At 36.6% G+C, this 16016-nt stretch overlaps 1 protein-coding gene across 1 annotated transcript in view; it reads left to right on the top strand.

The window, feature by feature from the left end:
• The window catches only part of Nostrin (nitric oxide synthase trafficking), a 63683-nt gene that overhangs the window by 5476 nt on the left and 42191 nt on the right, over positions 1 to 16016 (top strand). The window contains exon 2 of the mRNA XM_042694233.1: positions 7300 to 7385. Coding sequence (XP_042550167.1) covers positions 7300 to 7385 — 86 coding nt within the window. The remainder of the gene's footprint in view (positions 1 to 7299; positions 7386 to 16016) is intronic.

The following is a 16016-nucleotide window of genomic DNA, read 5'->3' as shown; positions in this document are numbered from 1 at the left end:
CCCCTCTGTACAGTAAAAATGTACAAATAAACAAATAAATAAATACAAGTAACTCCTTATTTGTAGGGGTTGTGCTTTGAAATATCACCTTTAAGGAACTAGAATTCACATGGAATCAGTAGCACAGTGCCTAGCATGAGAAAAAGATCTGTAAAAAGCTAAACTTTTCATGTAGCTTGATATTTTTCTCATGTTTTTGAGAGATAGAGTCAGTACATAGTCCAGGCGGGTTTCAAGTGCCCAATCCTCCTGCTGCAGCTTCCTGTGTCAGGGACCACTCATGTGTGCCATCACCCAGATTGTTAAAGTGTAAGTGGGATATGATGATTTGTTTAACACCAAAAGGATCAATGTTGTGTTGTTTCAAAGATCTATGCTAGCATATATAATTTTAAAAAATTCTAGAGTCACTGAATTTAACTTCAATCATTCAAACTGTAAAGCCAGAAAGATCAGTGAGGCCACCTTTGATATAAGCATTTCATATAGTTTACAAGTCATTTTGTCTTGTCATTTCCTGTGTTAATTGCCTAGATTACCAAATTCTTTTGTGAAATGGTACAATTTATACAGCCTTTGTTTCCAGCTGTGGGGCAGGAACACTTTCCTAATGGATGACTGGCAAATGCCTGTGTATACTAGTTGTGTTTGTGGAAGAATATTTTAGGGACTCAGAAATGTCAGAGGGTGGTGAAACTCTTAGTGTTTTTGCCTTGTAATAAATGATCCCAGGAAGATGTAGAATGTTCATATGAATTCATGTAATGATATAAAACCAATATTAGGTTATTTCTTGGAATGAAAATGTAGTAAGGGATAGAATATTTCAAAGTTCAATGACTAGGAAAAGAAATTTCAACTTCCTACCTGTGGTTTTCAGCAAAATAAACCTTCTTTTGCTTGTGGGTGGCTGACTCATACCTATAATTCTAGCTACCCAGGGCTGAGATCTGAGGATCATGGTTCAAAGCCAGTCTGGGCAGGAAAGTCTATGAGATTATGATCTCCAATTAGCCATCAAAAAAGCTGTGGCTCAAATTGTAGCATATTAATCTTGAGTACAAATGCTTAGTACAGTACTCAGGTCCTGAGTTCAAGCCTTAGTACCAGCACACATACAAAAGAAGCCATCAGTACTGATTTTAAAATTTCCAGCCCTCTGAATAATGTTGGGGTGATTTTTTACAAATTAGCTACCAACAGCTTTGGTTCTGATGGATTCTCCCATTGATTTGCTTACCTAACATTTCTGACCACAATTCTGTTCCATCTAATGAGGAAGTTTGTTAGTTAATCTTTAGCTCTTTGGGCCTTAACTGTAAATAAGAGGATTGGACTACATTGGTTTCTAAACTGTGCTCCATAGAATCTCTGGAGTCCTCTCTGTTGAGTAGAAGTGAGGTGGGAAGAAGAGATGGATCCCAAGTTAATGTCAAGAAATTTCCATGTATATATACATCCTACTTTCTCTCTCTCTCTAATTTATCTTTCATAGATGGTCTTTATGATCTACCTTGGCATTTATACAACCATGCTTTTCATAGTTTTTGCATTCAGGTGTGCATATATGATACAAGATGAAAAGTACAGAACTATTGGTTCTAAATAAGGAATTAAGCTGTGATAATGGAATTATTCTTAGCAATCTTATTATCTGTTGACCTTAACTTTATCTCAACTTAGATCTGGGATTGTGGGAGTTTCCAGCACATTGTACATAGGTTCAAAGATAAAGATTCTCTTCATTGTTTTCATAAGCAGAACATCCATCCTTCTCTTATCTGATCATTAGATTAACAATGTAATTTACTGGAAAACTTCCTGGTTGCATTTGCTTGGACCCACTGAAGTTAAGAGAATGAAACCAAAGTCATCTGCATCTTGTCTAAAAGTGTGGCTGAAATTAGGAAAGCAACCCCATTTGTAATAGCCCCACAAAAAATAAAATACCTAGGAATTAACTTAACTAAAGAAGTGAAGGACCTCTATGATGAAAACTTTAAAATCTTGAAAAAGGAAATCACAGAACTTAAAAAATGGCAAAACCTCCCATGCTCCTGGATTGGAAAGATTAACATCGTGAAAATGGCAATACTTCCCAAGGCTATCTACAAATTCAACGCAATACCTATCAAAATTCCACTCTCATTCTTCAAGGAAATAGAAGAGGTAATCCAAAAATTCATATGGAACAATAAAAGACCCCGAATAGCAAAAACGCTCCTCAACGGAAAGAACACTGCTGGAGGAATATCAATACCAAATTTCAAACTCTACTATAAAGCCATAGTAATCAAAACAGTGTGGTATTGGCATAAGAACAGACCTCAGGACCAATGGAATAGAATTGAAAACCCAGAAATGAACCTACAGACCTATAGCCATCTAATCTTCGATAAGGGAGCTAAAACAATAGAATGGAAGAAAGACAACCTCTTCAGTAAATGGTGCTGGCAAAATTGGTTAACTACATGTAGAAAACTAAAGCTAGATCCTTATGTATCACCCTGCACCAGAATCAACTCCAAATGGATCAAAGACCTTGAACTCAAAACAGACACTCTGAAAACATTACAGGATGGAATAGGAGAAACCCTAGGTCTCCTTGGCCCAGGCCGAAATTTTTTGAATAGAGACCCGGAAACACAACAAATCAAAGAAAGGTTGGACAAATGGGATTGCATAAAGTTGCAGAGCTTCTGCAGGGCAAATGACATAGCTAGCAAGATCAACAGAAAGCCCACGGATTGGGAGAAGATCTTTACTAGCCATACAACCGACAAGGGTCTCATATCTAAAATATACTTGGAACTCAAAAAATTAAACCCCCCAACAACAAATCCTCAAAGAAACAACTGCCCAATAAATAAGTGGGCGAAAGACTTAAAGAGAAACTTCTCTGAAGAAGAAAGAAGGATGGCCAATAGACACATGAAAAAATGTTCAACATCCCTAGCCATAAAAGAAATGCAAATCAAAACAACATTGAGATATCACCTCACTCCAGTTAGAACAGCAAAAATCAAGAACTCTAACAACAACAGATGCTGGAGGGATGTGGACAGAAAGGAACCTTACTTCATTGTTGGTGGGAATGTAAACTTGTTCAACCACTTTGGAAAGCAGTATGGAGGTTCCTCAAAAGACTACACATAGAACTCCCCTATGACCCAGCAATCCCACTTTTGGGCCTTTACCCAAATGTTGACAAACAAGACCACACTAAAGCTAGCAGCACAACTATGTTTATTGCAGCATTATTTACCATAGCTAAGATATGGAACCAACCCAGATGCCCCTCAGTAGATGAATGGATCAAGAAAATGTGGTATATATACACAATGGAATTCTATGCCTCCATCAGAAAGAATGACATTTCCCCATTTGTTAGGAAATGGAAAGGCTTGGAAAAAATTATATTAAGTGAAGTAAGCCAGGCCCAAAGAAACATAGGTCCCATGGTTTCCCTTATATGCAATATCTAGTATATGTATGAGTCAAGCGGAAAAGGTCAGATAATGTGATGTCAGGAAAACGATCCCTTAAATATGTATTTTAATGTTTTTTTTCTTTCATGCATGTGTTTCTAACGCATTTATAAGATTATTTCTTTGTTGCTTTGTATGTCCCTCCCCCACAGTGTAACCCCGCTTTCACTATATTTGATGTCAGTATAACTTGTGGAGGAGATGGGGACAAACAAGTCGTTTAAGGATTCAGGTGGACCTGTTGCAACAATGAGAAGTACAAAATGTCATGTCAAAAACAAGCTTTACAATGTCGGTGTGGGGGGGTAGGGGGGGAAGGATTGGGTGGGGGGGAGGGGGGAGGCTGGGAAGGGAGGTGAAGGGTAAACAAAGGAGGAGGCTGCAATGCTTGGTAAGAAATGTATGCATTATCCTGCCCATGTAATTGTAACCCCTCTGTACAGTATGTTCTCAAATAAAATAAAATTAAATTAAAAAAAAAAAAAAAGAGAATGAAACCTTCACCAATCCTTCAGCCCTTTAAGTCCACAGAGTACAAGGGACCATAGACAGTCAACTGCCTGAAACAACCTTGCTCACCACTCTGTATGAGTGCAAATATTTTCTGTAGGTGCTATGATATGAAAAGATCATCTCCAAAACCTAGAGTAGGAGGCCCAACGCTCAAGAGAAGACATGCATGTGCTTTGCTTGAACAACCCCCAACTTCTTTAAAGTTGTCTTTGAATGTCTTTGGAGGACTGGTACATTTTTCTTTCCACTGGTCACCCAAGTTTTCAGTCTGGTTTATGAACCTTCAGGATGGGCTGGCCCCCTGAAATCAATCACTGGTTCAGAGGGTAAAAAGTATATCTCAAGGAATGTTAGCCACTCAGAAAAATCCTCAGTGCTTTACTCATTTGTGTGTCAGCTATGGCAAGGTTCTCCTCTGAGCTCTCATCCTCACACTGATCTCCAAGCTCGGTCCCAGGTGTCCTCTCTCCAAGGCTGTTGTATAAAGGCTGACCTCAGGTGATAGTGGACTGGGAAGAGAGACCTTTTTCTTTAAAAAATGGTTCATCTTGGGGTTCTTCCCTTCAACTCCCAAGTCTACCTATGGGAAAGGGAAAGGGAGCTCTTTCTTTTGTGCCCAAGACACCTTGTTTTCCCCCAGCCCCGGTAAAACCCTGCCGTTCATCCAAATCTCTCCATCTTGCCCAGAGCCTATGGTGACTTAATTGGAAAATTGTTTCTGCTTTGCTTCGATGACCGAAGAAAAAATAAATAAATAGAACAACACATAAAAATACAAAGCTTAATATTGGGAGATGTTTCTGAATTCATCAATTAAGAAAGCTGCAGAACCTATAAAGAAAACATAAAATTTTATTGAACATGAAATAAGATTTGAACAAATGAAAAGACTTATAATGTGTTCTTGGCTAGGAAGTCTAAATACCATTTTAAAAATCTATTTCTCATAATTATATATTATATGTACATATATGTATATACATATGCATAATACAATTCCAATTAGCATTCCAATAGGAATTGGGAAAGAAAACTTTATAATTAGATACCTTTCCATGTGGAAAAATAATACCCAAGATAGCCTGAGAAATTTAGAAAAGGAAAGAAATAACTTTGCTCGAAGCAAGAAATAAAGAAAAACTGTTAATATCTTTATAACTTAGGTAGAATACATACTGTGCAGTATTGCCTTCTGTAGAATTGCTATTTTATGAAACATAAAGATGTTTCAGAATTTATAACAAAAAGTTAAGACTTTGTTAGAACCATATTAAACTTTCTTTTATGAAAACTCTGAATAAGTCTAATAAGGCCTCTGTATTTCTCTTACATACAAAGTAAGTCCAGAAGTAGACAGTGAAGATATCAGGTATGCCAGCAGGCACGCAGGCTATTTTGTGATCTTGGTTCATGCTGTCCAATTGCCTTGACTGTCATTTCTAAGAGTACAAAGCATGCAAAACAAGGAGGCTCATGAACTGAAACACCAAAAGCAAAACAAAAGCTTTCTGTTACATGTCTTCAGACAGCCTTTAGTGACACCATTACAGATGTACTGAAGGAAGCTGAGAATTGACTTCATTTGAGGGATATAAATCTGCTGAACATTTCTGTGATTTCTGCTCCTGGCACCAAGATGTGCTTTGTGGGATGCTCTTAGGTTTGATGAGAAGAAAGTAAAAGGCTTAGTTAGGAAGGAATGTAGTGAAATGTTGAGTAATAAACAAGACAGCTGCATAAGGTTTTTTCCTATAGACCTTCTTACCAATATTTGCCCAGTATGCCTACAAGGAGAAAAAGAGACTTTCAATGAATCATATTACTCACAGAGGAAAAAGTAGTTTTATGGATAAAAAGCTCAGAAAGCTTGGTTGACAAATGGTGACTTTCTTCTCATGAGTATTAGAGTAGAGTTATTTCTATTTAGGACAAAGGCCAAAATTCAGTCCCTGTACATTTATGCTGCACTTGTACTGCAGAAAATTAGTGAATGGTTTACTGCTTGTTTGAACATACCCGTAATCAGATTATTTGTTTGGTTTTTGTTTTTTGTTTTTTTTTTTTTGGACAACCTGGGAGATCTGACTATCTTGAGCCATATTCCTGTTGGACACAAAAAGATCAGAATGGCAATGCTATCTGCCATTCCAGCCTGCATCCCTTCTCCAACACACACACACACACACACACACACACACACACACCTACACACATACCTAACTAGTATCTGAAGGGTCTGAAACTTTCAACCACTCTATGAAGTTAACATATTCCTTGTGAGTATTCTACACCCTCAAGGCTCTCCTTGTGGACCAGGCAATTTCCCTGCAGCTGTTTGGTAATAAAGGCTGAACAAATCTGATTGAAACTGCTTGAGACCAGAAGTTTTTCCAAATTTGGAAGATTTGTGTAAGCATAATGAAATGCATAATGTGACCTAGATCTAAATAAGAAATTCATACACACATATCTTGCAGGTGATTGTATACACCATTTCCTGTTCTTGTGTTGTGACTGAGATCTATCACATGAGGTCACGTATGAAGTTTTCCACTTCTGGTATCAGGTGATTGTTCCAAATGTTTTGGATTTGAAAGTGTTTTGGATTTTTAATTTTCAGAGTAGGATATTTGACCTATACTTGGTATCTACCAAATCCTTTTGTAGATTTCTGATGCTTTAAATTTAAAGAAAATTTAGACTGTAGTTTACAAATAATGAGATTTTATATCTATGATATTGAATTACTTTGTTTCATCTCCAAAAGTAGGAACTTGGAACAGTTCATTTCTTTAGGTCTTTCTTCCTTTGTGACCCCATTTCCACTGCTTGAAGTTCTGCTAGCACCATATGCAGATAGAGGATCTAATTCTAATTCAGCTGCTGTGTCAGATTAAGTTGTAGAATCAACCTACGTTTGTTGTCACCATAAGCCAAAAATATTATTCTGCAGTAGGAAAGAGACACAAAAAATGGTATGTGGTGTCCTTTCGACTAAACTTTTGACATTCCTAGGAATGATAAGGCTCATAGGAAATCACATTCCAAATGCACCTCACTATTGAATTGTTTATATTTGGCCCAGGAGAGAAACTGATAGACTAGATTTATTTTTGGAAAGTTCTCTAGAACCTTCATATTCTGAAATGGGAAACTTAGACTTAGTTTTAAAAATTCATCTAAAAACTGCACATTCTTGTAGCTTCACAGTCATTTATGATGACAGCCATCATTACAGCAGGGGACTCTATCTTTAGAAGTGATCATAAACCTCCTGTTCATCTTTTTTTTTTTTCAGTACAATAAAGTATACAAGAGCCTAAAGGAGTTTGCTCAAAATGGAGAGAATTTCTGCAAGCAGATCACATCTGTTCTTCAGCAAAGGTACAAAATGCACATTTGCAATGAACAGTTTCCCCTCTGTAGCTGTAGCAAGCAGTATGGCCATAGGAGTAATTATAAGCTGCCCTGATTTCCAGAACACAGTGTTATATTTTGTGCTCCTTGAGAGACCTATTTGAAGAATGATTCTCTGTATTGTGCATTCATCAATGGAATGATGAATAAAAACCAAAGAATAGCAGGGAAAATATTCTGTTTTGGAAGACTAGTCTCTTCTATTTCTTCAGACTCAATTTTTCACTCTTTTACTGCCCACTGTTGGGTCTGATGTGCATGTCCATTATTGCACTATTCATACTGATGACAATTATTAGTTTACAGTTTTACTTCCCTAAAAGGGCAGAGGTCGTGTGCTACTAAATGTTACAAGCTGAGCTTTTCAAAACTAGTCTTTTGATTTCTTTGGTAAATGTTGGTCGGCTGGCTGGCTGGATGCTTGGATGGATGGATCGATCGATGGATCGTGGATCGATGGATGGATGGATGAATAAAAAGTCCCAATTTTCAATATCACCTTCTGTTAATTCTTATGTGTGATCACATGTAAACCTTTACACTGTGTTAAAGTGGACACAGTGAACTCAGCCAAGAGAGCAACAACAACAAAAATCTTTGCTTTCAGTTTTTCCTAGGCTTTCTTTTAGGCCTTTAACCTGCCACTAGACAACTCTATAATATATAACTATTCTCCAAATTTAACTCACCATGTATATTAGAAAGCATCTCTCTCCTGAATATTAGGAAGAATCTGTACCCAGATTGCTGTGCTAGGGTTACAGTCACTTGATCTTGATTATTTGACATCTAGGAGTTCAAAATTAGTGTCTGATAGAGCACTACAAAGATCAGTGGCAGGGGATGAAAAAAATGTCCACTGCTAAACTGACTCAAGAACAAACTGAGGAGAGCTGCCAAAGTCACTGCTGGATAACTGCCTTCTTGCTTTCCTTTATCCAGCTCTCTCCGCATCATCACCCTGCCAAAGACAATCTGCTAGCAGAACCTTCACCTCTTACTGGAGATTCTCTTGAAGTCAGTCCCTAGGACCACCGTCTTAGACTTACTAATGTGTGAAATAATCCACAGAACTTGAATACCTAAGCACAGTTGCTGACTAGAAAAATTACAAGACTATTTGTAAACACAAAAGCCTGCACAACATAAGTGAAGAGAGCAGAACTAATTTTTTTAGGAAGGTCAAAAATGATGTTAGATATTGGATCATTGGCGTGATAGATACTTCCATCAATATTTTTAAAGCAAACTTGATACAAATAAATCATTTCTACTTAGTAATCACCACTAATATGGCACCATTAGGATTTGCTAGTCCTAGGGCTTGAACTCAGGACCTGGTCACTGTCCCCAAGCTTCTTTTGCTCAAGGCTAGCTAGCACTCTACCACTTGAGTCACAGCACCATTTTTTGCTTTTTCTGTTTATGAAATCCTGAGGAATCAAACCCAGGGCTTCATGCATGCTAGGCAAGTACTCTACCACTAAGCCACATTCCCAGATGTGGCACTGTTGAGATACTGTATGTTGATTCCTGATAAATGAGCATTTGCCATGCCTCCTCACACTTCATCTCTCAAGGTTCCTCTCCACACTCAGCTATACGATTATGCAGTTAACCTGAAGGAAGTTAGTCCTCATGAAAGGAGATGGAATTTATTTCAGGAGAACTGTTATATAATGGGCTCAAACACTATTAATCTAAGACTTTAAAGTCCAGTGTGTACTTTGGACCATATTTGTACATTTCAGTGGCAAAGACTGCCACATTCCCTAGGATCAAATCACTTCTCTCCCTAGGGGGCAATGTGATCCAGAGGGCATAACCTTCCTATTGAACTTGAACTGACTCAACAGAATAACTCACTCCACAAAGAAGAATGCTCAAAACACAACTGGCATTGCATTTACCTTTACTCTCCCAGTCTTGTCAATTCAGAAATTACTCCCTTCACCATATATAAGATTAAAGACTAGTTCCTACCAGTGATCCAGTAATGAGTCCAGGACTTATTTTTCTCTTTAATGTGAGAGCATCTTTCTTATAAATCAATACTACCTCTTCTTTGTATTAGATAAATACCTGAAAAACAAGTAGTCTTTAAAATCAGCTATTCTGCTTAGGGATGAGTAATGAGAAACCCCATAAGACAAGTCAAAATGATGCTTATGACAGAGAAGATCCTGAAGGCAAATTTAATGGTAGCTTGTGGCAGATGCCATGATGTATCTATGGGCTGGGCTTCCTTCAGTTGGCAGCATCATCTTGTGAAGTATACTTCATAAATATCTGTAAATTAGATGAATAAGTATTTAAAAGATTATTGATTATTTTTAATTATTACTATGCCAACATTATTAGAACAAATTTGTTAGTGTCATTGGAAATTTACATTTGTAGACATTTTGCTGAGGTATCTGTTGTAAACTGTTTCCACTCAGCAAAGCTCTGTATTCATATGTAGATATGATTTGCATTTCCAGATAGATTGTTTTCTAAGCTTAGCTGCCTTCTCACATTCATTCTAATTGGACAGATAGAAAAGTGCAGTTGTTGTTGAAATATCATTTTCCTCGGTTTTATGAAATTCATAGCAATACTTAGCTTCTTTTATCCAATTAATCGCTTTTGTTTCCCTTTTATACAGTAGCAAATTCAGATTCTTTGAGAAGTACCCAGCAGCTCCTACTATCCCTAATGCCAAAGTCCTCAAGTACACTTTAATGTAATTACAGACCAGAATTAAAAGAGACAAAGGCACATTTCCAGAACCATTTTATGAGTATTTAGCTCTTAGCACCATTATAGCTATGTTTAAACAAGGCTTGATGGGGGAAATCAATTGTTCCTCTGAGAGGAAGCTCAATTGAACTTTCAAATGGCAAAAGCCACCACTTTAGACAACAACAAAGTGGTACAGAATAAAGAAGAGTAGCTGACTATTTGTCTCCTCTACAATGATCCATGGCAGACATTGTGATTTTTTTTAAATGCGAAAATAAAATCATTGATGAATCATCACATTTCTATTAATTATCCTGAATATTCTTAACTCTTACAGCTTCAGTTCACTTGCATACTGAGGACTTCTAAAAAATGTATTATTAAGCAACAGGAATTACCTGTACTTCAAACCATATATTTGGTAGAGCATTAGATGTTTCCTTCCTCCTAGATATGCCTTTGAACCACAAGGATAGTATATTCAAAACACAGTGTGTCACCTTTTCTTTTTTCTTAATTTTTATTTATTTATTTATTGTGAAAATACTGTACAGAGGGGTTACAATTACATGGGCAAGATAATGAGTACATTTCTTATCAAGCATTGTAGCCTCCTCCTTTGTTTCCCCTTCCCATCCCTTCCCATCCTCCCCAGCGGCCCCACCCAATCCTCCCCGCTACCACCCCCGCACCAAAGTTGTAAAGTTCATTTTTGACATAACGACTTGTACTTCTCATTGTTGCAATGGGTCCACCTGCATCCCTATTTAAACGACTTGTTTTTCCCCTTCCCCTCCACAAATTATATCGACATCAAATACAGTGAAATCAGGGGTTATACTGTGGCAGAGGGACATACAAAGCAACAAAGAAATAATCTTATAAATGTGTTAGAAACAATCGCATGAAAGAAAAAAAAACATTTGAATTCATATCTTAGGGTTCATTTCCCTAACATCACCTTATCTGTCCTTTTCTGCTTGACTCAGACATATACTAGATATTGCAAATAACTATTCTTTCCAGATTTTTGCCCTGGTAACTGGAAACACCTTCCACCACATCTAGCCCAGTCCTCACAATTCTTTCTATCCTACTTAATAGATAATACTTCATACTTCTCTCTTCTGAACCCTTGTATAGACATGACCTTTTCTCATCTGTGGCCATCTTCATGGTTCTGGCAAATTTTATTCAAATTAGTCTTTTTGTGTGTGTTACTTTCATGCAGCTATGTAATTTTCATGTTACACAAAGTTCCTGGGTGAGCTAGGTAAGCAGAAATAAAACTGGAATCTGAATTTGTCCTTTAGATCTTGAGCCCTATCTCATAGAAGCATCCCTTCAAACACCTCCTATTTATTTTATTTTTCTTTCTCTCTTTTGTTCTACCTCCATTTCTTTCTTTGGTGGTACTGAGGTTTGAACTTGGGACCTCATGCTTGCTAGGCAGACATTTTACCTTTGATCCACACCTTAGTCAAGTACCTTTTGTGTCTAATCCAAGCCAAACTACCATAACTTATGGAGTACCTATAATTCTATCCTTTTCTCTAATGTATATTCTACTCTGCAACTCTTTTTAAGATCCTTTAAAGAGGCTTATGACCTTCAGGATCAAATTAATCCTTCATAATATTTTAGGAAAAAAAATCTTTGAGATTCAGGCCCCTGCCTTCTATCTTTTCTCTCTGCAGACTCCCAGGAGTTCTGACACTTTTCCTTCTTACTGAACCACAAGCTGACACAGTCTTGTAGATAACATATTATTTTGAAGAAATACTAGAAAAATAAAATCAGAGAAGAGATCATTTATCCAGTACAACCTATAGACAGCATTGTGTTAGATGTATCTGACAGAGCTCAGTCTCTTTTGTTTTATTTCACAACCAAATGTGGTATATATCTACTTTACATATCCTTAGCCTACAGACAGGGACAGGAAATAGATAGCATATTTTTATTCTTATCTGGCCCAACCCAGGCTCAGTGCAAAGGCATTCTCCAAGTGAGGTTGCATTACGGGGTTTTGTTGTGAGAGTCTTACACATTCAAGGAACTTGGTCTCATCCTTAAAATCCTCTATAGGAAGGGATATCAGCATCCTCAATCCCAGTGACTTTCAAACACTGTAGCTCATAGGGTTTGTAAAGTACCCTCAACAGTTTCATCAGGACATGAGGAATAAGTGAACCAGCTCTGCTCCTTCTTCATTCCCTCTTCTAGTTACTCAGAATAACTGTTCTGGTAATGATAGAGTTGATTGAGTATAAAATATGAGTTTCCAGCTAAGAGTCTTTTTTTTTTTAATTTTCATATTTGCTCTGATTTTACTACCAGGTCACGGATTAAATTAAGCTAGAAAAAGACTAAATTCAATTAGCCATAAAATGTTTGTAAGCATTAAAATGGGCATAATTTTTAATTATAATATAATATAAACTCTCATATAATATAATATAATATAAACTCTCATATAATATAATATAATATAAACTCATCTAAACATTAAATCTATAAAAGTAATGCTCTTATAATGCACAAGTCACGCAACACAATTATTTAATGTACTTATTCAACCAATTTTAGAATTGGTTGAATGCCCTATACATCCAATTGCAACAAGAATAAATAATTTTAAAAAAACAAGCATGGAGCTACCACAAATTACTTTTTATACATTTCTATTTCACCAATCATATTTGAATGGATAAATTGCTTAGTGAACTGTTAAAAAATCTTTTAAAACACTGTAAATTCTATGATAGCATGCACTACAGGATTTCTTATTTAAACCTTCTGGACGGCAAAACAAGAATAAACTTTACTGTAATTTAATTTCTAGGATAGAGGTAGGTTTTATATTATACAGGTAATCTTGAAAACTAACTATCATAATGATCTCACAAGACTCTCATGGGTTAAGTAATTCTATGAACATGATAAATTAATTTAAATAAGATCAGATATATTTTACATATATACAAATGAACAAAAACGTGAGGATATGAACATGTATGTGAGATATTGTTTAATTACAGAAAAGGTGGACATGGTATATACATGTAATTTCGATATTCAAGAGACTGAGGAAGGAGATTTGGGAGTTCAAAGCCAGCCTGGGCTACACAGAGAAACCATCTGAATAATAATAAAATAGCATTTAACTATAAGTGTGGTGTTATCACTACTCACACATGCATGTATAGACATATGTACAGACATTTACACATACACATATAAGTATATATATAATCTATTGCTTGAACACACACACATATATATTTAAAGGGCATAGCAGAATGCCCCTTCCATAATAAAATTTCAATGTATACATTTGCAGTTCTCATTAACATTCTACAATAAACCACCTGCTAAAATCAAACATTCGTCCCCAACACTTTCTTTTCCTGATGCTGGATGTTGTTTCTTTCCATCATCAGATGGTAACACTCTTTCCAGCTAAGAGTCTTAAAACTGTTTTTCTTATTCAAATGATCTGACTTCACCATAGAAATCATCCCCACCCCAGGCACTTCTGGACACTCAGCTTGGGAATGAGTAGACACAGAACCTGAAGTTTTAGAGCTGACATAGCTCTCATGTTCCTTGGACTAGAGTAAAAGATGATTCAGTGATAGCCAGGACATTTAAGAAGGGCGTCATCTATATCCCATCCTTCTAGTTTACCTTCTGATTGTCAGGAATCAGAATCTAAGCCATCAACTGTTGCTATAAAGTAAGTGAGTAAAGTGAGCAAGCTAGAGCCTAGAATAACAGAGCTTTGTTTGGATTCCAATTGCTAACTATTTTTATTTTGCTTTATATTTTTATTGTTATTGTTATTATAAAAGTGATGTACAGAAGTGTTACAGTTACCTAAGTCAAGTAATTAGTACATTTATTTTTGGACAATATTACCCCTTCCCCCTTCCTCTCTCAGGTTTTCCCTCCTGTCCCTACCCATAAATTGTGTATTTCATTTTTCATGTAATGTCTAGGAATATCACTGCTGCATTTGTTCATCCTTTGTCCCTCCATTTATTTTGCTTTTTAATATACAAATTTAAAACATTTTTATGTAGTCATTTTTGTAGTGCTGGGAATTGAACTTGGCTTGAGTAAGCATTTTAGGCAAGTACTGAGCCACTGAGCCATGTCCCCAGCCCTATTGGTTAAACTTTTAATAGATATATAATAATTGTACCTATTTATAGGGTACAATGTATGCATTAGGTTACATGTATGCATTGTGTAATATACAGGTCAAGGTCATTTGCATATTTGTCACCTTGTGTGTTGATCATTTCTTTGTTGTGAGGGCATTAAGATCTCTCTTCTAGCTAGCCACTGTGGAATATATGATACATTGTTATTAACTGTAGTCACCCTACTATGCAATAGAACACTAATCCTCCTATCAATTTGGATTGTGGTACCCACTTCAACCTCTCCCATCCTCCTTGCTCCCCCTTCCCCCCAACAGACTCTAGTAAATGTAAGGACAATGTATTTGTAAAGTGAGCTCATGACTATCCGCCGAAAGACAAATTGATAAAGCTTAAATGGAAAACATTAGCAAAGTCAACCCCAAAATGGCTACTGTTGCTGGTAGAAAGTAGGAGGTAGAAGACAGACTGATATCATCAACTGAGCATTTGGAATGACTGAAATGCCCCTTAATTTAAAAAAAAAAGGAGGGCTCTTTCTCTTGCTATCTTCAAGCATGAGAAAGCCTTAGCTCAATTTTTATTAATTTGTCATAAACAGAAGAAAAAACTACAGTTTTTTAAAAAATTTAAATAATGATTACAGCAAAATCCTCTACCACTAATTTTATGGTTACTTATTCTTATAGTTTAACTTCTACTGTACCTAAAATTTCAGGCTTCTTTCATTCAAAAGTATAACATTTTTTAAAATCCCAGTCAAACATTGACCTCTGATATACTGGTTGATCTTCATTACTTACTAATGAAAATATGTTGTGTTACCTTCATACTGAGAGGAAATCAGAATATAAATGGATTAGAAGTCAGCACTTGTCATTTCCTTAGTTCAAAACCATTAAAACTCACTAGAATATTCTGAGCTAGGTTACTCATCCAGAGACAGCCATATCATCAGTTTCACACATGCTAAGACAGTTACTTGGAGAAGGTAACCTCACTTGTATGAAACAATGGCTGTAAAATGAAAGGAAAAATTGGAGAATAAAGTAGAAAATTAAGCACAATGTACTTATGGTGGTTATTTTAATAATCAGCTTGTTCCTGATTGCTTTAATTGGGGAAAGAAAATGTGTCAAAATTTCAGATTCGCTTTTCTGCTGTGGACTCCACAAGACATGTGGTGTCTTGTGGCTGGAAAACAGGATAAAGTAACTCTCTTCGAAAGACTTGGAAGAAACCAAACTCAGTAGGATCGTTCACTACCACCTCTGTCTCAGGAACACCCCAAGGTCACATTTCTATTCAGCAGGCATCCTACTGCATTGTCATAGCTCACACAGCCACAAAGCAGTGTTTGTTCCCCCTGACAAGCATTCTGACTTACAAAAATGATTGTTAGCAGAGTGATTTTTTTACTATAGTTTGGGATTTAACCATTAACATCGATTAAAAGTCCTTGAGAAAAAGGTTCCGGAAGATGGCAGAAAGCTAACAGAGTACCAACAGAGCTTTCTCGGAAGAAGCAGAGTTTTACCCACATCTAGAGAAACACACCAAGTAAGCTATAATTATACTGAGATTTATACCAAAGAAGAAAATTACATAAGAAAATGTTTCTGCAGCCAGCATATGAAGATGGATTTGAGCGCCCACCGGTGGTGGTGAAGGTGGGGGAGCTGCTGGGGGAGCTGTGACAAAGGCA

The sequence above is a fragment of the Dipodomys spectabilis genome, unplaced genomic scaffold, assembly GCF_019054845.1.
Source record: "Dipodomys spectabilis isolate Male_0828 unplaced genomic scaffold, ASM1905484v1 ptg000174l, whole genome shotgun sequence".
Classification (NCBI taxonomy): domain Eukaryota; kingdom Metazoa; phylum Chordata; class Mammalia; order Rodentia; family Heteromyidae; genus Dipodomys; species Dipodomys spectabilis.
This window is presented reverse-complemented; position numbering and strand designations above follow the sequence as displayed.